Source organism: Leptidea sinapis, chromosome 5 (assembly GCF_905404315.1).
Source record: "Leptidea sinapis chromosome 5, ilLepSina1.1, whole genome shotgun sequence".
NCBI classification, from domain to species: domain Eukaryota; kingdom Metazoa; phylum Arthropoda; class Insecta; order Lepidoptera; family Pieridae; genus Leptidea; species Leptidea sinapis.
In genome coordinates this window covers 13,571,020-13,596,269 of record NC_066269.1, presented here as the reverse complement: position 1 = coordinate 13,596,269, position 25,250 = coordinate 13,571,020, and the positions used below count along the sequence as shown (strand labels likewise).

At 34.6% G+C, this 25,250-nt stretch overlaps 2 protein-coding genes across 3 annotated transcripts in view; one reads left to right on the top strand and one right to left on the bottom strand.

The window, feature by feature from the left end:
- Positions 1-3,060: 3,060 nt before the first annotated feature.
- LOC126980148 (tyrosine--tRNA ligase, cytoplasmic) lies at positions 3,061-5,808 on the bottom strand. The gene is made up of 2 exons (XM_050829730.1): positions 5,663-5,808; positions 3,061-5,583 (listed from the first exon to the last, which is right to left on the bottom strand). The coding sequence occupies exon 2, from the start codon at positions 5,554-5,556 to the stop codon at positions 3,988-3,990; it is 1,569 nt and encodes a 522-aa protein (XP_050685687.1). The 5' UTR covers positions 5,557-5,583; positions 5,663-5,808; the 3' UTR covers positions 3,061-3,987.
- A 706-nt stretch (positions 5,809-6,514) lies between these two features.
- LOC126980144 (RNA polymerase II elongation factor Ell) overlaps positions 6,515-25,250 on the top strand; it is a 65,064-nt gene continuing 46,328 nt past the window's right edge. For both annotated transcript variants that reach the window (XM_050829725.1, XM_050829724.1), the window contains exon 1: positions 6,515-6,869. In XM_050829725.1, the coding sequence (XP_050685682.1) occupies positions 6,735-6,869 (135 nt within the window). In that variant the 5' untranslated portion in view covers positions 6,515-6,734. The remainder of the gene's footprint in view (positions 6,870-25,250) is intronic.

Below are 25,250 nucleotides of genomic sequence, written 5' to 3'. Positions count from 1 at the left end.
GAGCTCGCCTAACAGTTTTCTGTCTGAACTGTACTTCAGGCATAGAGCTCTGACACCGCGGGATGGTCGGCGGTGTTTTTCCGTTGTCGTCAAGAGTCGAGTTGGAGGCGAAAAGAGTGCACAAGAGATCGGCTTTCTGTTTTACCGTATGGGCCAGGGTGTCAGTCCTCATGCGCAACGGCGGCATGGACGGCTGGCTGAAGTTACCAAGAGCAGCTTTCGACAACGACCAGAACTTGCGTGTTCCGGTCGGGTAACTGGAAAGCTGCTCGCCGATTTTGACGACGTGTTCTGACTTTGTACGGGCGATTTGCCGCTTAAAAAATCTGGAGGCACGGTTGTATTTCCTCTAAAGAACTATGGAGTTCGGATCCTTTGTGCCCAGCGCCGCAACCCAAGCTCGATACGTCTGTTTTTTGCAGTCAGATGCTGCTGTAACTTACGAATCGAACCAGGGCTGTGATCTGCCACCGATGGGTACTACAGAGTTTGATATAAAAATATCCATACCCTGTAGTATTACATCGGCTACTGCAACGGCGCAGGCACTAGGATCATCCGAAGGGAAACAAACCCTGCCCCAAGGGTAGGATGCAAAAAAGGAACGCATCCTATCCCAATCTGCTGACTTGTAGTGCTATACGCGGCGGGTCGCTGGTGGTCTGCGACGTTGGCGTCGGATAGGCACTACACTCCTGACCAGGCAATGGTCGGACGTTCTGAGCGGGGCGTCGACAAAGACCTAGTAACCATCGGGATGTGTAGTCAGCAGAAGATCCAATAAGGACGGCATGTGGCTATCCACATCCGGGAGCCGCGTTGGCGACTCAACCAATTGGGACAGACCATACGCCAATGCAAAATTATGCACAGATCGCCCTGCGTCTGTGGTACGTGATCCAAGCCATTCGGCATTGTGCCCGTTCAAATCACCCAAGACTACGATTTCAGCGGAAGGGATCTGCGCAAGCACGTCGTCAATTGCCGCTTGAACGCAGCCCATGAGATGATCGGTTTCTGCGTTACCACTATGGGACCTGTAGACACACGCATAGATACGGACGCGGTCCTCTAAATCTACGCGGAGCCACAGAGTGGACAGGTCCCTACCCTCAAAATTGCCGAGACGGCGACAGCAGATATCCTCCCTAACGTACACACATACCCCGGCATCAGGCAAAAAATTCTGCTCAATTTTGTACCCGGGGTACGTTAAATATGACGTATCGCTAGGTCAAGATATCTGCGTCTCCGTAAGGAAACACAAGGCCGGCTGCGCCGTCTCAAGGTGGTGGTGGACGGCGTTTAAGTTGGAGTGAATTCCCCTGATGTTACAAAAGTCCACATTAAATGTGGAGCGGGGTGCCGTGGTGTTACTGCCTCGTTTGTCCTTGGTCATGCGCGGTACTGTGCCCTCCCCAGAATACGAGGGGCAGCCCGAGCGCGAATGCTTGGGGAGGGATTCTCCGGCTTTTCAGGAGCCGGTACCCTCCTGGGGTAATTTATCTTTATATACCGCTCTCATATTTTTTGTTAGGGGGAAGGGGGGGGGGGGAATTGGCCTCCGGTCCTCGACACTAACCTATGCGAAACATAGCGGCACTAGGACGCTACTTCACGCCGGTATTCTGTGCGACTGTGGTAATTAACCCGTACGAGTCTGGCCCGATTGAGCTGACGTCAAAAGACGGCAGCGTGACTCTCCCACTTCTAAAAAGCCCTTAGTCGCCTCTTACGACACCCATGGGCCTGGGACTCCCCTATTCTTTTTAAATTGGTAAATCAAAGAATAATAGTTATAAGATTATGTAATCTAGAACAGACAGCAGCTCCAAATCGCCATGATACAAAACTTATTACCTAAGTGAACTACCTACTTACTTATGTACCTACTCTAGAAAATAATTAATTTTGGTGATAATATGTGTTTGGAAGGAAAAGGTTGTACCTAGTTGTGGTAAGGCGCCGTGGGTGCCGTTGATGATTGATTGATTAGGTATTAAAAAAACTAATTGAGCTAATAGTTCGACTATGACGTTACTATTATGAATTGCAACTAGGTAGGAAATATTAGCTACTTCTTTTCTTAGTTGCAAGGGCTGTAAGTGTGGTCACCAGCAAGTGCAATCTTATGATTCATATTGGAGATCGATTTAAATTTTTCCTTTATCAGCCCAGCCGCGAAATGTACCTAAATATTTATTATTATTTAATTTCATGAGTTATTGGGTACGCAACAATATATTAGAAATTCATTTTACAGGTGAAACTTCTTTAGGCGTTCAAAGCACTTTATTTTATTTATTTATATAAGCAAAGCTTTTTATTAATATTGAAATATGTATTGGAACTTTCTTCAAAAATTAAAAATTTTTTTTGGAATGACGCTCATGGATCTTAAAAATTACTTATGTTAATAAAAGTCGTTTGGAAAAGGTTGAGCTTGAGAAGAAGCCGCATGTAACTGATTGCCTCTTTTAAAATCAACATTTACAACTTCAGCATAGTGTAGTGAGGTAATAAACTTAATTAAACCTACACTTCAGATTTTAAGTATTACCCTTAGATATTTTATACTTCTAGATAGACTGTGACAGCTGTAAACATGTCGAAAGATAGCAGAGACCTGTTAGCCTCTATTTTTAGCAAACACACGCACACTACAACAGTAACTGGCGTATCGCGAGTGTAAGATGTAGCTGTCACACTAATTTAGAGTTATACCTTAAGTAATAAACCTGGACTGTTATCATGTGTTGACTGAGGCTCTATCTAGACTCCAGAGGTATAATGTATCTAAGAATAACTATGTACCTCACAGCTTTGACTGAGATTTTTATGAGATAAAATCCTCACACAATTAGAAGTCCATGTCAAATTTCATGCCTTATTCATTCCCAACATTGATTTCCGGCTTTCTACTCCTACTCAATGCATACACATTTTTGGCGTTTGTCAACATAAGTGATTATAAGGCTTTTAAGAAGGACTTAAATTGTTTATAAGCTCTTTCCTTTTTGATCACCAAGTCACATAATAAATATGAAAATAAAAATCCTATTAATTTGTATACTCCCTGTAATAAGCAAATATATTTCCAACAATAATAAATATACATTGTAACGTTAATTTCCACATTAGACATGTTAAATATTTATAAATGGAATAGCAGTGTTATTTTGTTAAAATAGTAAATCACTGAAGCAGTCAATAATTCACAAAAATTGTAATCTAAATCCGAGAGAGACATACTTTGCTATGATCAACATTTTGTTTATTGTTACTATTCATTTCATCAAACAGAATGACACTGAGGAATTTTATTACATCACAACATAACAATGATTCTCCTTCCTTACAAACATTGTATTACAAATTATTATAACTTTTGTTTTCTGTATTTTATAATATTAAATGACAAAATAATTCAGGCCATTTTCAATAAATCTCTAGTTACGGATACATTTCTGTCACCATTTAATGACAAGATCTTATCTATCCATAGTTATGTCCAGTATAGTTATAGTCCAATGCTTTATGTCAATAGGTTATTGAAATGTAAGTAAGTGTAAAAAGATAGATTTGTCTCACCTTTATTAAGTTAAAGTAAGGATAGATAGATTATTGAAAACGGCCGTTAATGATTATCGATTCTGACAGAATAATAATGTCCTTATTTCATTAATGACAAGCTGCAATAAAAATAAAATACTTGATGACTAAAATGCTTAACATTATTTATATTGTAAATAACTATGTATGCTGAGCTTTTATAGACAATATCTTATTTTTTCATAATCTAGAACAATGACAGATACGTGTGTGTTAACACTGTACCTTGATATAATCTTATAGGGTGGGTCTACAACAGAATCCGCAGTAGGAAGAATAGAATAGAAGTTATGACCTATGTACCTGCATCTCGTGCCATTAAATAAATTAAAAAATAAATGTATAATCATGTAATGGCATATTTGTAACCTAAAACTATTTAATGGGAGCATTTTTCATAGATTTTGTAACAACTGGGTTCCCTGTTACTTTGCTTACAAGCTTATTGCTTTGCCATACAGCAAATAAAACATCATTTGTTTTCAAATCTACCTGTAACTTCTCCCACACTTTCTTTTTGGGATTGAGTACCTCATCAGGATCTCCAGTCTCGTAACCTTCAATTACTATCCTTTCCCCTGGCTGGCTGTCTTTTGGTGGTAATAACGGTTCAACTTGTTTAGGGTCATCAATAGATGCACATAAGACCATGCCTTTAGATTCTATTCCCCGCATCTTTGCTGCTTTTAAATTGCACAAAACAACCACATCTCTATTCTGCATTTCTTCAATTGGAACAAAGTTAACTAAACCTGAGACAATTGTTCTAGGTTCCCCTTCACCTAAATCTATTTTCTCTACATACAGAGAATCTGCATCTGGGTGTCTAGACACTTCAATAATCTTACCCACTCTTATGTCTAATCTGGATGGTACTGCTTCATCAGAGCTGGCAGCATTACTCTTCACTTTAGAAGGTAATGGATAAGCTTTCTTAGCAAGCTCTTGTAGCTTAGGGTCTTTAAATATTTCCTGAATGGGTGCTAATAATTTGTTAATAGCTTGTTCAACTGATGCCTTGAGGTCTCCAGGATGTATTTCTTCTTTCGCAAAAGCATTTTCTAGATCTTCAAATTTCGTGAATTCAACATTTCCACCGTGATCATCTGCTCTAATAATCTTAAATGTTTCACCTTCCTTCATTAATGAAAATATTACATGTTTTGTAAATGAGAGGACTCCATTATCAGTGATATTTCCGGGCTCGCAGAATGCTTTTTTCAGTTTCTTCTTAACATTGCTGGGATTGTCAAGCAAATCAATTTTACTGTCTTCTTCAGAGGCTGACATCTTCCCCCCTGTCAAACCAGGAACCATAGGATTCATCAAATGAATCCTCTTAGCATAATTCAATTGCGGTAAATATTTTTCAGACATAGTGAAAATTTTTCTCTGATCAACACCACCAAATTGTGCATCTACTTTCAAATATTCCTCATCCAAGGCTTGAAGACATGGATACAGTAGACCACTAAGCAATGGGTGATCTACCTGTTTGACTACTTCAGCTCCAGCTTTTTTTGCATCATGCTCTGTGATAACAGATGACATACGGTAGACATCTAATGTATACTCTTTGCTTAATTGATACTCAGTACCTCTAACAAATTTAAGTTTCTCTAATGGTACTCCAATTGAAGTCAGCATAGCTTTGATAGCAGATTCATAATATTGTGTGCGTAGTGCAAGAAGCTCCCATGGGGCTTTCATATTATCTAAATACGCATGTAAATCAGCAAATAATATTGTTACTTCACAGCCTGCTTTCAAGAAATCAGCTATTTTAGACATGGGTACGAAATATGCTACATGGGGTCTACCAGTTGTTGCTGTTCCCCAATAAATCTTTAAATCTCTTTGCTTCAAAATTTCTGTCAATTTTTCGTCACCTAAAACTTCTTGCAGGTTACGAGTTACCAAGTATTTTTTCTCTTCCCAACTCATCCTGTCTTTAATAGTACTAACCTAGCCCTGTAAATTAGAAAGTAAGAATGAGGTTATGCCTTAGGTTATAATACAAAACAAATGATATTTGTATAAAGAAGCTCACTTGAGTATCCCGGAATAAATATAAATTGTTTTATAGTTTTGAATACGAATCTAATTTAAAAGTACACGTAAAATTGGTATTTTTAACTGGTAAAATACAAAATCCCGAAATTTTAAATCTATCTACAACTTGTACTGTAATCTTTAATAAATTGACACGTCCAAACTTCAAGTAGTCAAAAATCTGACAGTGACACATGACACGTAAACAGTAAACATGTACGATACGGAGGATTTAATTTTTTTTGTGCCATAAAATATAAATCTAAAAAATTAAATTATTAAAATATTTTATATTTTTTTATTATATAAATATATAATAATGTAATATTACTTTATTGTTGGATATTTTCGACCAATATGATTGTGTAACGTTAAAAAAATTATTGCTTTTGTCGTTATACATTGTAGTTTTCGTCCTTTTAGTAGTTAGGTAAGGTACGGTAGTAAAATATTTGCAAAATTAAATAAGAAGGAACCCATAAATCAAAATTCAAGTAATTAGTGCGAGCCCTCCGGCTATCAACAAACCGTTGATTTTTACTTATCAACTTGCACATTATCATTTAATATTGATAATTCGTTTAAAACCACAAGTAAAAGTTACTAACTATTTTATTCTAGATAAAAAAGCCATAATTTAACTAAGTGATAGTCAGAAAATGTTTCTTTATTTAGGAATTATATGTCCTAAAATCAATAATATCGCAGAAATAGTTTGAACTAAAGTCAGTGTAAACCTATGGTGTTCACTATTATTTGAAAAAAATAACATTCGAACGATATTTAAATTTGCCGCTACTTCATAGTGAATGCTCAAGTTTCTTGTCAAAAGCGCCATTGCGCATGACAGTCAGTGCGGCCTTGCAGACTGAAGAGCGCTGCCAACAAAGGCCGAGTCGATGGGGTTACAAAAAATTGTTAATTTGACCATATAAAACCCTTTTGTTATTGTATTTATAATTTTAAATAGGTTGTGAATCTGTGATTACGTTAAGAAATGAGTGAATGATATGAATCGTGGCGGCTAGCAAAGGAGTCAGCTGGTCCATAGTGCGAATAGTGAATAAGAAATGGCGGCCTTGCCAGCAGGTGTTCAGTATGCATTATCATCAGAGTCTAGTTATAAAGAAAACAAGGAACTAGTGTTTGTGAAATTAACGGATTCAGCACTAAAGGCTATAGAAGACTTCATTAGAAATAATAGGGTAAGTACCTTCGCCATATTGTTACTACCAAAACAGGCCAACAATGTCAGAGGCGCCATACTTATATTACAAGTAATCAAAATGAAAGTGTAAAAGATAATATTTTTGCAGTGAAACTATTGCTTTATATTATAAACTATACATTACTTTGAAAATGAATAAAGTTAGCTCCGCGACTAATATGTTCTCTACTATGTCACGCCACGTCAACATGTAGAAATTTTGCTCTGTTATTTTCACAGATTTACATTTTCACATCTATATTTAGAGACTTCTAAATTAAAATTGTTATAGAAATTTGTCTTACTAACACATTTTTATGACTAGGTATGAATTGATACTAGTTTTGAAGAAATTTATTGTGTCATTCCTGCGAAAATGATTGGTTATTTGATTTGATATGTTGCCTACGAAATTTAACAATTATTACAAAATTATACTATAATAATGTAATTCACTAGGATTTTACTGATTTACCCTGAGAATATAATCATTATCAAAAACTTTGTGGCAAAATATCAGGCTTCACACCACAGTATTGATAAAGATAAAATTAAACTAAAACTTACTATTATTAATTGTGGTCAGTACACCATTGTTTAGTTCATAATTACATAACATACTATATTTTACATTAAATTAAATACATTTTTCTGTAGAATGCAGACATATTTTCTGATAAATCAAATCCTGATCTTATATTATAGTGGGCCTGTGATTATGCTTGAGGTATTTCACCATTACCGTTAAGTATGTATAATTTTTAAGAAAATAATTTTTTATCAATTTTTAATGCAATAATAAGTAATATGATATACAGGGTTATTGGTAATTCAACATATTCCAGTGAGGTGATAGGGGTGGCAATTCGAAATAATTTCACCCCATATGCATTATGCAAAGGTGAATCAATTTTGAGTTAACATAAAAATGTATTTAAAAAAAATGTATCCATTAAATATTTGTTCAGATTTTTAAAAACTATTGAACACTGTTTTTTTTTAATATTATAAAACAATAATCAGTCCAAATTTATAAACATGATGATAAATAATATTATTTAAGAGATTTATTGTACAATAAAATGTTAAAACATAGCTGTTTTCTTAGCTCTCCAACAATGCATAACAACTAGGAACTTATTTCAAAGAAACTGAAAAAAAAAATACAAAAGAAGCAGCAATTTGTTTTCGAAGTAAACTTAAGGTGCAATACCCAATATAAATTAAAAAAAACATTACAAATTTAAAATAAAATTGAGAACATGTAACAGTTTATTAGTAATAATAAATACCTAACAATTTAGACATTTTGTAAGTTAGCCTTAATTAAAGTTCTTGCTTCTTGAAGAGACTTCTCCTATTGCATACACAAGGTCACATTCTTTTTCATAGTTGTGACTTAACTACCAACTGTCAATGTAAATTCAAAAAGCCTTTATAACTGCCAATAATAACACATGTACATCATGCAAATATCAAAAACATACCTAAGTCTTGATACTTTAGATGTAATGGGCACATCTTTTGTATTATATAAGCGTTATGATTGCAGAGTAGTCTATCTAATAATAATGAGATTGATGAACCGATAATATACAATTCAATATATAGTTTTAATTTACATATTTGCTGAACCCTGGTGCTAAAAAATTCATTATTTTTATCGATAGGGTGTTAGCAATTAGGAGTTGACAAAGTTATTGCTCTAAAAGTTGATGGCGATTTGCCCAAAGTGCTGAGAATGTATAATAATTTTTTACTAGAGTTGACTCTGGTGCTAACATATTAATACTCACATTCAAAAGGTTTAGTCCCAGTCTCATGGAAATTGACCTGTGTCCTTTTAATCACTTCTACCAAAAAGTGACAACTTGGATCCAGCTTATTGCAGACCTAATGCTTGATATATCTCCTATTAACAGCTTAGTGCTATGTCCTCATTTTTCATAAAAACATCACCGAGGATGACCCATGAAACATTTGGCAAAACATACAATGTATGAATTGAAAAGTAAGACAAAATTGTAATCTGTAAGTTATTGAAAGATGCACATTATATTATCTAGGTAGTTGTTATTACATAATTTCCATCATTTTTTGACTATCAATATGAAATTGTTTTATGAGGTTCATGTAACATCCTTAATCATGCTTAGAAATAAACAGTAGGTAAAAAAAAATCAGATGGTTAAACTATGCTGTCTTTTCATGAGCTTTATGTAGTAGGGTATTGTAATTATAATGATATAAATATATAATTTATATAACAATCATATGTCTACATTAAAACACTAGTGAAAAATAAAGAACTATAGTAGCAGTTTCTGTATTGAAATATTTTCTTTTTCTACATTTTAACTAATGTGTATAAAAATAAACAGTAATTAAACATCTAATAATCTTTATATTAATATCAGGATTTATAGTGACTCGTTTGTGGTTAACTATGTGTTAATCTCAGAAATACTGCACATATTCTGAAAATTTTTCAACTTTCCATTTTTCCCATTTCTACCACATTTATTGATAGGCTGAGGCAGCTAGAATTAAGAAAATGAGTGCCCAATACCAGAAAAGTGTTAAACTCATGTGTAACATATATAATGTCTGCAAAATCTGGTCTGACTAGTAACATTATTAAAAGATTAAAGATCTTGCGAAAGGACAATAATTAAGTGTGGTAAAATTCTGAGTAGTACACCAAAAAAGTTCAGGTGAAATTATACTCAGAATCATAGTGGAGAACATTTTACAGCAGAAATGGATTCACGATGAGAGACAACAGTAAAAAAATTGTCAAAAATCTTGACAGGATAGCATCCATAAGATAGATAATGAAAAGGATAGACATGTCATGAGATAAGAAAACTAGTGCTTTTTGGACAATAACAGAAAAAGAGATAAGAATACGGAACATGCTAGAGGATGCCTGAAAAACATTTTATAATTGACTGTACTGTTCTGCAAGTTTAATTTGAAACCATTTTCTTCATCATCACCATCCCATCATCTGCACTCAGATTTGTTGACCCGTTATATATTATCACTTATTGGTCCTAAAGAATTCTTAAGAGAAAATTTAAAGATATAAACATTTTGACTGTTGCATCTCAATATATTCTTGATAATGTTCTAAATGTTCATAAGCACTTTAAAGAATTTACTTGAAACTGTGACAATCATAATGTTAACATGAGGAACAAACATAAACTTGTTAAGTGAATACTCTCTCGTCTTTTGATGGGTGATGTATATGCTTTTACATGATCCTAGAAAATGTACAAAACAAATGTGTTGCGAAAATAAATGATTAGTGTACAATATTTAATTGTGGTCCATGTTTTTGTTTAAAAAAAAGCCCGCAGAGTTTCTTGCACCCGTTCTTCTCAGGTCTGAGGCAGTCTATTTTAAATTGGTGTTAGTTTTTGATGTTCAATACGTGATTTTAAATCCTATTTTGAATGGAAACATTTGAATTGCATCAGGGCATAATTCTTCTTATTCAACATTGTCAGTTTGAGTCCTTGATGCCCTTACAAACTCTGTTGGGCCTTCATAGCCAAGAAAGGTGCCACACCTTTTCTAGCGGAGCACACTGCATTCCATCAGGATGTAGCATGGTGTTTCATCACTTTCGCGTGAAAAATATGTCGACGACGACTAATAAAAAGACGAACAGGATGTTCGGCTGATGGTAATTGATACGCCCTACCTATCAGTGGCGCTCAAGATTCTTGAAAAACCCAAAAATTCTGAGTGGCACAAGAATTGCGCTCGTCACCTTGATACATAAGATGTTAAGTCTCATTTGCCCAGTAATTTCACTAGCTACTGCGCCCTTCAGACCGAAACACAGTAATGTTTAAACATTACTACTTTACGGCAGAAATAGGCGCCGTTGTGGTACCCATAATCTAAACGGTTTCCTGTGCAAAGGAGCCTCCCACTGGTAAAATGGTGTATTTCAAGTATTAAACATTATATACATGTCTTTGGTATAGGTAAATCGAGGCATTCTTAGATAAATATTCTCAGAGACACAGACGTTCTATAAAACGTAAATGTCGGCACGTGTTCAACGAACAGTTTCGCAAAGCCTGGTATATTAGGTAAGCGAATCTGGCACACCATCGAAATAATAATTATTGTTCTGAATTGGTGAAAGTATTTGACGTGGCAATAAAAAGAAGTACTAATAACAAATTGCCTATTACTTAATTACTATGTTTTTAAAGCCACATTTTACTAATAGCGCATAATTATTACGTTGTATATTTTTAAATGACCTTAAAATGATGTCTAAGTCATATTAATTATCGTTTTGATTTCCTTACGTCTAAGGGCGTTTATTTCCAGAATTATTTGACAGATAATATTATGTCTCAACTAACTTGGAACCGGTTTTAAATTTAACCGTTATTACCGGTTAAAATAGGTTTCTATCTATTATTTCGTTCTGAGTGTAAACTTTATGGCAGTTGTTTTACGGTCTCCAGGCTTTGGTCCCAACATTAATTGCTATACTTCTTAGTGGTTTATCCTAATTTTTACGATAAAACTAACAACAGATATTATTGCGATAAAGAAAATTAACAATATAAATAGGTACGGTTTCGATGGTCATGTCAACTGTTCGCAGCCAAGACATGGCAATGGATGCCAGAGGAGATGGGGATAATATCAATCTAAACTTGACAGCAGAAGGAATCTGTGTGGGCTTTTAACCATTTTGCTTTTACCGTTGTTACAAATGCTTGCTCTTCATTAGTCTTGTTCATTGTAATGAAATTACTTAGCAAAATACTCATTTGTACCATAGTATTGGAAACTATATAATAATTATATATGAAAGGATTGGTATGGTACAGCATTTTTAATACTTGGGCTATTTTGTTTCTCCTAATGGGTAGCAAGTATACCGTAAAAATTGTACGTAGAAATGATATTTAATTATAATGAAAAATATTAAGGTTAATGTTCAGCTTTGATTTTCGATATCTCTGCAGTCGCTAGTTTTGAACAAAATGATGAAGATCTTATTTTTAAATTTGACTAAGTAGTTACTTTTATCGAAAACGACAAAATAATCAAAAGGATTATTAAGAAAATAGAAAATAGTCTTATTAAATACCTTGAAGCAGGGTTTGATAAAATTTAAATGTTTAACCCAGTAGTTTGAGAGGTGATAGCTCTTATTCTACCTTATGGACGGTTTTTTGCTGAAAGTCTAAAAATGGGTTCACACGAAGCGATTTTAGCTGATCCAACTGCTAAATCGCGCCTGAACAGACAATCTGAACATGAAACCATGAAACCTTTATCGCCTAAACTAACTTGTCAATTTCAATTTAGGTATTTCTTTTAGTATTTTATATATTAGAAAAACTCAATCCTCTGATAAGCTTATTCCCTCAGAAGCAAAATAGATGCTCCCAATGTTCGATTCTCTTAAAACTTTTGTTCCTTAAGGCGATACTAAATGCCGGCGACCTTGAGCGATATGAGTTCACGGCTCCTATGTAACAAAGCCAATATTTTCAAAATTCTTGGGTCGAAAATGTAACCTTTTAACAGGCGCAAACTGCTTAATTGCTTACAATCCTCATTATTGACTACTAATCTGAATAAATGTACCTACATAAAAAAGTAAAATCTATAAGAACAACTTTTATGATAGTAGTATACTAAACAAATGCATGATGCCGAGAAAAAACTTGTTTTACTGCAAAGAAAACTGGTAGTTCATAAAAGCTCTGGCGTTCTAACTTTAACCAACAATAAGCATTAGCAACCTACAAGTAAGACTTAAGGGAATGTGTAACAGGATAAAGCTGTGTTCATAGTTCCAAATCCTATATTTTCACCACAAAACTTGTCTAAAAACACCTTGTTTGCATGTTTTCTGTTTACCCTTCGCCTTAACTAAAATAGCTCCTTGTGAACTCGTTATAAAATCCGTGCAGTCGTATAGGTATGGTAGATAATGTAACGTCTGTAATCATCATTACAAAATCGAGTAGCAACTTAACCCAAAAGTTTGCAAATAAGGTGCGGAAGTTGGGATTTATGTACTTAAAAATCACCTTGTCATAAAACCTTTAAAATAACCCAAGCAAGAACATATACGGCGACGGCAGATGTGACAATCGTTGTTGGCCAAATAAAATCAATCCGCGGGATTTGTGTAAAAAAATTACCAACACAAGTCTCTCCGAGCTGGTTCACCACCTGACATTTCTTGTCCAGTGCACGTGTTGTAACGATATGCCGTACCGTGTTGCGTTAGGGGTTGGCTTGGACCGTATGAAACTATTCCTTATTGTTCAAGCATTAAAAGTGAAAGTCCTACATTCTATGCCTCTAAGCTCGAACGGTTCGAAGCCCGGATTTTTTTGTTACCGTTTTGTGTACGTGCCACCTGGACTTTTTTCCTGCCCATAACGTCCATTCAAAATTATTGTGAATCACTTATGTTGCCTCGCTGTTCTATGTGCTGCCCTTTCTGCATTCAATTTTTGAGCTGTTACTTCAATTATATCACATTTAAGTTTAAGAGTATATTTAGTGATTACATTAGTCAGATTAAATATTGAGAGAGTGCTAGGGAGTGATACCAGTGGGAGGCTCCTTTGCACAGGATGCCGGCTAGATTATGGGTACCACAACGGCGCCTATTTTTGCCGTGAAGCAGTAATGTGTAAGCATTATTGTGTTTCGGTCTGAAGGGCGCCGTAGCTAGTGAAATTACTGGGCAAATGAGACTTAACATCTTATGTAAGGTGACGAGCGCAGTTTTAGTACCGCTCAGAATTTTTGGGATTTTTCAAGAATCCTGAGCGTCACTGCATTGTAATGGGCAGGGCATCAATTACCATGAGCTGAACGTCCTGCTCGTCTCGTCCCTTATTTTCATAAACAAAAAATGAGGCAACCTTTTTTCGTGTTGCATCTAATACAACGAAAATAAATAAAATAGTATAAGATTTTAAATAATTTTAGTGAATTTTCACTATGACACTGAGGAAAATATGTACCAATTGCAACCTCTTCCTTAAAAATAGAAATGCGAGTGTTTAGTGTGCTTAGACTTTACTTATTGAATTCTTAGATAATTTATACGTCTATATATCGTGCCTCTTGCGGCTAGACAACCTATGAAAACAGGCCAGGTTTATTACTTTAGTGTGCGTGACAAGCTACGTCTTACACTCGCGATTTGTATGTAACTTTGTGTAAGTGTGCATTGCTCAAAATAGGGTTTAACTGTCAACCTCAATTCTTTTCGACGTTTTCACAGCTGTCACAGTTTATCTAGACGTATAAATGATATAAGATTGCAATGTATTTAATTTAAAACTGAGTGATTCCATAGAATAAATCTAAAGCTTTTAGTAATAAAAGAACTGAATAACCTAGTTTAGAGTAACATAAATATCTACCCCATATTCTTTTATATTACTTAGAATCAAATCCAAATTCATCATTAAATGTGTTTTAATTTAAACTCAATAATTTGACTGTAATTATTCTTTATGCAGATGAGTTTTTTATTTGTATATTGATGACTTTTTTTTAGTATAATTCTTACCCTGAGTACCCAATTGGTAGAATTTTTCCGTCACGTAAAAAAATTTTATTTTAATCGTATTGGTTGTAAAAATTAAAATAAATTCAATAGAACGAATTGTTCGTGCTTTAATTAAATTTAACTAAAATAATGAGTTATAGTAGTAATTTGATTTCAACTGTAAATTTAAGGGATATGTGATGTTTTATACAAAATGTAAACTTTAAATCGACTATAGTCACTATACCTTCATATGTATTTGTACAGTCAAACTTAAAAAATTCGTTATGTATCATATAGGTATACCTACTAGTTGACCCGACAGACGTTGTTCTGTATATAATGAATAAAATTATGTTTTTTTTTATTAATTTGTCAATATCATAACATCAAGAATTATTTCGTAAAATATGCTCCCTGTTGTTGTAATGAAATTGTTTCACTGCAGAACTGTCAAACCGTGCGTCAATAAATTCTCTCATAGAAATTATGTATGGACACATCAAAGGAAAAACAAATTTGTTGTTTTTATTTAATTTAGCAGCATTTTTCACTATTTCCACAAATAATTCAAGACCAAAATTAGCCAAATCGGTCCAGCCGTTCTCGAGTTTTAGCGAGACTAACGAACAGCATTTCATTTTTATATATATAGATATAATAGGGACTTAAATTACTAACAAAACTCATTCAAAAAGGGATTCATTGCAATTAGAGATTAATATGAAGTATAAAACCAAAAGCAAATAAAAACATTTGTAAAAATATTGGAATCAACTTTCTGACCTGCATGTAGCAGTTTAGAATTAGTTGTGAAGAGAAAACTACAAAAAAATATTGAAGTTTGTAATGTATCGTTCTCTAGTTTCACAGTAGCAGAAAGAACGTTAACAATGAATTAATTGTATTTTAATTAAATCCATTTGTGGCATGAGCTTCAAAAAAAATGCGTACACCTTTCTAAGGCTAAAATATATATTTTTTTATTATTATAATAAGGGGCTAACGAGTGTTGAACGTTCTGTTCAGCTGATGGGAATTGATACGGTAATTGATACTCCAGGATTCTTGAAAAAACCCAAAAATTCTGAGCGTCACTACAATTGCGCTCGTCACCTTGCAGACATAAGATGTTAAGTCTCATTTGTCCAATTCACTAGCTACGGCGCCCTTCAGACCGATACACAGTAATGCTTATACATTACTGCTTTACGGCAGAAATAGGCGCCGTTGTGGTACCCATAATCTAGCCGACATCCTGTCCAAAGGAGCCTCCCTGGTAAAGTATAAAGCGTAGGTATTTCGACATTGCTCAGACTTTACTTACTTAAAACTTAAGTAAGTGACTTGAGTGTACATTTAGCATAACTTTTGATTTCGTTTTTATAGTCATTTGGCAGGTGAAAATATGCTGAGCTTAAGCTAAGACAGCGGTTTATCACCTAAATTTTACGTTAGCCTACCAACCTACGCTTTATATATCTCAGCCAAAAAGGCCGGCAACACTCCTGTGATTCCTCTAGTGTTGCAAGATAATGCTCGCTCGCTTTAACTCCTTTACCATGAATAAAAAAAATATAGCTATATTATGACTTTTAGGTTTCTGCACTTATTCATTTAAACAGATATAAGTTTAGCCATTGAATAACTAATAATTTCCTATTTGCCATATATATATAATTTAGTATATTTTATTAAAAAGAGCGCAAAAAAAGAATGCTGGGAGAGTTTCTTGAGCCGCTTCTTCCCTCTCGGAGCGCCATTGCACATGTATATTTCGCACATATTAGAAATGACATCAAAATGAATTCTAAAGGAATCAATTTTGAGAAAATAAATGCCTTTTGTGCCTTTTAATTATATATATGTAAGATGTAACCATAAGGTTTATAATGTTTAACAGTCAGCATGTGGGATAAAATGGGGGACATCCGTGAAGGAATCGTAATAGTTTATATTACTTGCGTATACGTTTAGTCAGGCAAGGGTCGCGCGGGGTCGTCGCACCCTCCTCGTTTACCAAATCTTACCACCTGGTTCGACGCCTTAGCAGATGTTCATAAATTATACATTGTTTTTAAAATAGCACTCATTGTCATTTGTCGTGAGGCGACATCCCGTCTTTAACCAGGTTGTAGGACTCGAACCCGTGACCTCTCGCGTTCGTGTGAGTGCTTTTCCACTGAGCCAACCGTTCGAGTTACGTATTGTTGATAAATCTTGTATGTCTTGTTCAACTCTCAGGTTGTAGCTTCATCTATAGGATCTACTTTACAGTTGATAACCTGCTCAACTCCATTATTTGCATATCAGGTAATTGACTTGAGATGTCGCTCTTGAAAAATCTAAACAATATGTTATTTTAAATAAAATTAAATTAAAATAGGTTATCAACTGTTGTTGATCCTGTAGATGAAGCCACAACCTGAGAGTTGAATACGACATATACAAGATTTATCAACGATACGTCACTCAAACAGTAGGCATAGTGGGAGAGCACTCGCAGAGAACGCGAAAAGTCACGGGTTCGAGTCCCGTCCCTTTTATAAATTTTGTTTATAAAATTAATTTGTGTTATTAATCCCAGAAGTGATGGTTATCACTTAAAATAAATAACAAATTGTTAATATAGGTTGTTGCAATAAATAATAATATGTCCCTACATAAAATATGTAAATGCCCTGAAATGCAAATTACTATTGCAAATCGAAATGCAAATCTACATTACTATTTCTGTGACATACCCCAAGTTCGTACATGGCTAAAAGTTTATTTAAAGAATATTTTGAATTGTTGGGCCGCGAAAGTGTAATATGCAAACAAACATTCACAATCAATGCCTATTCTTGTATAATTAACGGTATTTATCATTTTGACCCAAAACTATTTTTAAATGTCATATTAATTCGTGTGTGTGTCATTCAATATCGATATTGAGATACTTATATGCTTACATAGTTTGATACCACCTGGCTTGATAAGCTTAATCAAACTCTGAAGAAAACACTTTGTTGGTCTCTTCCAATGCTGTAAGCGGAAAGATACTGTCAAAGCTTCCGAATTATTCTTATTTAATCAAATCACTTATAAAGTATTAAAGACATGTTTCTAGACAGTGTGTATGATTACATATATATTGGGCCAGTCAAATCAAGCTCAGGATACCTGCATTTTTCCTTGCCTGACTAATGGCTGGTGATGGTGATACTTGGACTCTAATCAAGGCATTGAGAAAAAACTTGCCATAACACAAACAGTAATGGAGAGGAATATGACCGGTTATAAAGTACAGGATAAGATTAGAAACACTGACCTAAGGAAAATTAGAAGATAAGTGGAGATGGCAGGACACAGGTGCGAGATGTAGGCAAATGGAGCAAAAGAGTCACAGAATGTATACCAACTAAAGAAAGAAGAGTTACCGAAAACAGACAAGAGTGAAAATCATTGGAGGCTGCCTTTGCGAACCAGCACACCAAACTAAGCAGACATTTTATAGCTAATAGCTTTACATTCTTAGTTATTCAAATATTATTTTTTTTTTTTTTAATATGGAATCAGAATCAAATTATATTTCGGTTGTTAACAAACATAACCATATTAATTTAAAAATTTACTTTAAAAATAACCTTCTTCCTGCAACTGCATACAGTAAGGCCGCAATATGCTGTGATACACTACACTGTTTAAGAATTATGATGGTGGAAAACAAAAAAAAGAAACACTAGATAAGAATCAGCAATAAACTGGTGTGTTGGTTATTATTTTGATCATTTTTGATACATATTATTTGAAAATATAGAAGATTATTACTGAAGAATATAATATTAGAAGGAAGCCTTAACAAACATTTTCTTGACGGGAATGATAAATGATTTATTGATGGATGATACTAAGGTTGCTTACTTTTATTTGATTTCATAGGAGGTTAATAAGGTCATTTATTTTATACTTTTAAAAAGGTATTTCTTTGTACTTTTTGTTAATATATTCACAGTAACTAGTTGACTTTTTTGGTTATGATAATGGGTTTGCATAATATTACATGACTATTTTAGCATACTCTATTAGTGTTATAGATTTTGGAGTATGACTACATGATCTAGAGTATAATAATCTATTTTAAAGTATGATTGCCAACCCTAGATGATACCTACCTCTGTCACGGCTGAACTCTCCAAGAGGACGGATGATGTACATAAGACAATGTGCACATAACACAATAGAAAATTAAAATAACAATTATTTTACTACAACTAAAGTTAAGATATTCATTCGATTTCCAAGTAGTCTGAATAACTATCTAGAATTCAAAGATAAATAATGCTTGTTGATTGTAATATTGGAGGAATTTGGAATTGGAATTTACCAGTGGGATCCTATATCTGTCGTTAAGCAGTAATGTGTAAGTATTATTGTCGTTCGGTCTGAATGGCGCCGTAGCTAGTGAAATTACTAGGCAAACGAGACCTGACATCTTATGTCTCAAGGAGACGAGCGCAATTGTGTTGCCGATGAGTATTTTTGGGATTTTCAAAAATCCTGAGTAGTCATCCATCAGATGAACAGATGTACGTCCTGTTCTTTTGTTGTGTGCAAAAGGTTACTATAACATAAATGACCTTCTTAATGATACCACAGATTGGGAATGGAGCGACCGCTCTCAGGCTTTTATAATAAGTTTAATTGTACAATGTTACTTTGTAAATGTAATTTTTGATGGAAAAAAAAACCCGGTGAGTTTGTTGCGCCCATTCTTCTCAGGCCTGAGGCATTCATTTTGGAATTGGTTTTTTGACTTTCAATAAGTAATTTCACATCCTATTTTGAATAAAAATATTTGAATTTGAGTTCGTCTCGTCACTTATTGCCATAAAAAAATACAAAGATGATTATGAAAGATACCTTTAGGAACCTTTTGTTTTGTCTTAGTCTCGATTCTTTAGTTGAATTTTCAAAAGTTAAAGACATTCTAACTGAATACGTTACATTGATAAGAAGAATAAATAACTAGATTAAACAATCGACATTGAATTTGATTAAAAATTTAATAAGTGGCACAATAATATGCTAGAGGCGAGGACGACGGCTTTTAATATGTACCGTGCTGCGTATGGTACCGTTTGCAGGCAGATAGATATGCCGACGTTTTTGACAATATTCTACATTCCTTACCGCCGGCCTCTATGGTAGCACATTAAAGTGTTGGTCTCATTGCCGTTATCTCCGCGCCTTAAACGGTCGACAGAAAAAACGCTTGAATGGTTGAATCACTTCCAGCCTCACAATGTCTATTAGCTAGAGACTCTTTTGTACCTGATCTGTGTTACTAATAAACGCGCAGTAATTCCAAATTTAAAACTTTTTGGCTTTATCTTACCTTTGTTACTACAGAATTACATGACAGGGAGAAGTAATTTTAAACTGAATATGTTTAAACTTTACATATTAGAGTTAAACTGTCTCTAAACTCTTATTTATCGCCTCGCGTATTTTCTTGTTCAAAATTTCAATAAGTAAATATTATATTTACTCATAAAAAATATCAGTACAGAATTAAATGTAAAGAGAATGAATGACTTTAGATGTACTACACAATTTATTGACCGAATGAGAATGATACTGATGGGAGTGGTTGAGCTAGTAGTAATTACATGTCACGAACAGATCGGGCATGTACTGTGTATAAATAAGAAGGCTTGTATGAAATAAATGACTTACAATGTAGAAGCGCATAGAAAAAGTAAGAAAAAGCGTGCGAGAGAGTAGAACATCTCTTACGGAGAAACAGCAAGTTACTGAAACTGATTGATAAATCGTAATTAATCAGCGATGCTTGGTAGTAGTTTCTTACCCCCTTATTCATAATAGTCTGCTAACTTAAAGCATTGCTAATTCTCACTCTGTCTTCTTCTATTGACCTAAGTCAGAATGAGAAAAAACACTCCTTAGCGGCTGTTTTAAGTTAGCGGACCATTATGAATAAGGGGGTTAGTATTTTGAATATTACAGCACTAGCTAACGTACACATTTACGAGACAAAATTGGTTACTCATTAACGTCCTGTCTAACCTAGTCTCTCTACTAAGTCTATGGTAGATTAAGTAGCCCTTCCATAAATAATAAGAATTTGTGTCCGTTATTTATGCTGATATTTGATGTTAATATGGGAAAATATGCGAAATTGAAATGGTAGTGAGCTGGCCATGTCGCCCGCAAGCATGGCTCGTGGTGCAATGCAGTGATTGAATGGAGACCGTGGGGTGAGAAACGCCCGAGAGGAAGACCGTAGATGCGTTGGTACGACGCGTCGCGACGATATCAAAAGACTGGCGAGAACAAAGACGTGGTTGGAAACTGCTCAAGACCAGAAGAGTTGGTATAAGCTGAAGGAGAGGCCTACACCTTAGAGATTGAAAACGGCTAAAGAAGAAAGAAGAAGTGAAAATAAAATAATGGGAACCTTATTAAATTGCTTAAAATGTAAAAAAGTGTAGAAGCTTAACGAAATATATAATTCCAAATTATAGAGCTTCCGTTTGGTATTGCGTATTGTAGTGCTCATTTTCAATAAAACCTTGTTACTAATAGTGTAAATCTGTTTTCGTCGTCTTCTATACGATCATGTGAATGTGTGTCGACTTTGGGCTGTTACGAACAACGGTTTCGGGTGCCGCCTTCTCGATTTAACACTGTTATCTTATTGAACTACCTTACGGATAGCTGACCCCTCTGACAACTATTTGTTGATTTATGACAAATCGTATGCTGGGTTTTGGCGTAGCAGGTTTGCTTCCCTAAGACCCACCTACCTTAGATCCCTAAAATTATTTTGGCGCAAAAAGTCGCGAATAAAATAAATTTCGAATGTATGTTTATATACAGTCGTGAAAAATCGAGTGTATCTTATATATTGACACACTTTTACACAAATTATCTTGCCCCAAACTAGGCAGTCTGTACTATGGAATCAAGACAACGATATATTTAATACAATATACTTACTTAAACATACATAAATACTTATAAACATCCATGACTCAGAAACAAACATTCATATTCATCATATAAATGATTGCACCTACCGGTATTCGAACCCGGGACCTCTAGCTCAGTAGGCAGGGTCACTAACCACTGGGCTGTAGGGGTCGTCGTTGACTTTCATAACATTGAGTGTGATTAAAGTAGTGATTTTTAATCGGCTTTTCAGATCTATCGCATTTGTTAATATATGAAAAAAAATTCAAATTTCAACTCAAGCGAGATCGGTCAGTTCTTACGAAAGCTTTCTCTCCTGCTCAGAAGCGAGATTTGTACCTGCGATAAAACATTGATTTCACGGAAGACCCTCGAACCATTTGACCACCCCCAACTAGCCATTTATCACCATTAGTTTGATGCATGGATAGTAATCCTTACTTCTCTAATAATTATTATGAAAAAGTTTTCTATGCTGTTGTCTATGCTGCTTGCTGATAGTCTTATCCATCAAATTATTATAATAATTGATGACAGATGAAACTCCATTTTTATGAAAATCAGGGACGAGACGAGCAGGCCGTCAGCTCATGGTAATTAATACGCCCTGCCCATTATTGTAATGCTGTGCCGCTCAGGATTATAGAAAAATCCAATAATTCTGAGAGGCACTACAACAGCGCTCGTTACCTTGAGACATAAGATGTCAAGTCTCATTTGCCCAGTAATTTCACTAGCTACGGCGCCACAGTAATGCTTACAAATTACTTCACGGGAGAAATAGGCGCCTCTGTGGTACTCATAATCTAGCCGGCATCCTGTGCAAAGGAGCCTCCCACTGGTATATATATATACACTGTTTATTTAGTACGTTAAGTTACAAAAATCACATTTACAAGTCATTCGAATAGATTTAGGTAAGACATTATATTACAGTCATCTTAAATATTGCATGGCCGCAGATGCATGGAAAAAATTCTCTTCCGAATTTATTATTTTTCTAAATTATCCAATTTTTTTTTATTCATTAATGCTTTCTCGTTTTTGATCTTAATGGTCGCCTGATGCTCAAAATGGCCAACGTCGATTGTAATTTTCGCCTGTTTCACTCTCATTTGATATCGATTTGTTACATTTTACGATTATATCAGGGTCAAAGTAAACACTCTTTCTGCGGACATTGAAAGGTTACCAGCAGCCACTTAGTAGGTATTCCCGATAAGGTCATTTGATCGTGTATTTTATTAATATTGCCTCACTTATAAATCGTAGCACTACAAAATGAAGGTTGCAACATTGTATTTTTTACTGATAAATATTAACAGACTGTATCTATCTGGTGTTTTGAAATTATATTAATAATAAAATATTTTTTAAGAACAAGTAGAGGTTTACTTGACAACACTTAAGACTTAACACACATACGACTCTTTTGATTTGAAATTTTAGATTAGAATTTGCAAATTCCTATTCTGAATATATGTATTCTAGGATGGCAGTAATGCATCAATGTTATTAAACAATTTTGTTTTGGCATATACCATTTTTATTTATTTTACCACAAGGTTCTCTTAAATAGTTGTCTGCTTAAAAAGTAAGTACTTATGTGATTTTACGGCCGTTCCCAATATACTATCTAAAAATAGGGATAATTTACTACCTTCTGTCAGCAATTAGCTGTCAATAATCTGAAGCTGTCCCAATATACCCGATAAGTTATTCTTATCGCCTTATATTGGGACGCGTGAATTGCAATTTCCATACAAACTTCTATCGCTGGTAAGCTATACGTCATCCCATCCGTCGATAAATTTATTGGGACAGAAAAGTCAACGATAGTTACGATTTTTATCTCAAGTAAAAGATAGACTGAATATTGGGAACGGCCGTTAGCAGATTCTATTACAAACAATAATTCTTATTTAACCCACAACACACAGTTAATTCTTGCAACTTTTCAAAATTTTTTTTACTCTGCCACATTATTAAAATTAATTACGGATGAGGTAATTGGCAGTTGTTAATCACTAACGATATACTTATTTATTATATTGAATTAGTTTTCATTATAATTGAAATTGCTTTATAAACTACTTACGACCTTGCCAAGCCGACCGGTTTGGCATTCGCGACTGGTTTCTTGTGAATTGTTTTTAAGTTCAACATATTTTCATATATAATATACCTACATACAGGCAAAATCCATTCTCTGACATTTTCGAGATAACGTTAAACGAGACTGGGCACAAGCCAGTAGCTATTGATTATCTTGCACTATCCTTAGCCAAGTTCACAGCTTGTTTATTGGTCTATTTTAGATTTTATTATGTAATACATTTAACTAGGTTCTTCTATTCTTCGATGCCTTTGTACTACCGATACTGTTAGCTAAGTAATACATATTATTTATCGATATCTGACGACCTGTATAGCCGAGTGGTTAGCGATCCTACCTACTAAGCTAGAGGTCCCGGGTTCGAATCCCGGTTAGGTACAAGCATTTATATGATGAATATAGATGTTTGTTTCCGAGTAATGGATGTTTAAATGTATTTATGTATGTTTATATGTATTTATGTATGTTTAAGTAAGTATATTGTATTAAATATATGATTGTCTTGTAACCCATAACACAGGTTATATACGCTCAACTTGGGGCAAGATAATTTGTGTAAAAAGTGTGTCAATATTATATTATTATATTATATCTTTACTCTATTGTGTTTTTTTATGACAATAAGGGACGATACGACCAGGACGTTCACAATTGTGCTCGTCTCCTTGAGACATAAGATTTTAAGTATCATTTGCCCAGTAATTTCACTAGCTACGACACCCTTCGCACCGAAACACGGTAATGCTTACACATTATTGCTTCACGGTAGAAATAGGCGCCGTTGTGGTACCCATAGTCTAGCCGGCATCCTGTGCAAAAGAGCCTCTCACTGGTGTGTGCATTCAACTCCATTTTTAATCTTTTTCGGGGAGCGAATGTGTCGCTATTTTGTCTCTTCCTCTCCTGACTACTAAGCTTCGGGTGCCAGTCATCAAACGATTACCGAAAATCAAGATCACAAACCATATTAGGGAGGAGGGGATGGCTGAAAAACAGCGCTACATGGAAACATAAATCCATGATTCCATGTGAGGTGAAGCTGAGCCTTCACCTTTACCTCACAAACGTTTTTTAACAATTCTTTTGAATAACGTAATACTTTTGTTTTGAACATTTTCTGGGATCTTGTTGTAAAAGCATATACATCGCCCCACAAAAGACTTACTAACTCGACTAAGCCGAGTAGTAGGCATCATCAGTTTATGTCTGTTCCTGGTGTTAACATTATGGTTATGACAGTTTCTGGCAAATTCACTTATGTGCCTATGAACATACATTACATTATCAAGAATATATTGAGAAGCAACAGTCAAGATGTTAATTTCTTTGAATTTTGCTCTCAATGATTCTCTAGGTTATAAATAGCGCGAATAGCCCTCTTCTGCAGCACAAATATTGTATTAATATCGGCAGCGTTGCCCCATAGCAATATACCATAGAACATAATACTATGGAAATAACTAAAGTATACTAGTCTAATATATATAGAATAGATATGTATTATTATTGCCATTGTAACAATAAATAAACCAAGATGGCGAATTCCAATATGGCCGCCATCAAAATTAAAACACAACTTTTTTTTTACAAAACATTTAAAAAGTACAAAGTGTTCGATGTAACAGAACCTTTAGTGTGGATAGGAATCGTTCTTTCTTTTAGAGCTAGAACACAATCCACGTTGAATTATTTGCATGACATACAATAAATAATTTATT

What these genes read in the sequence shown, in the direction of transcription:
- LOC126980148 (XM_050829730.1), bottom strand. Translation starts at nt 5,556, where the DNA reads ATGAGTTGGGAAGAGAAAAAATACTTGGTAACTCGTAACCTGCAAGAA.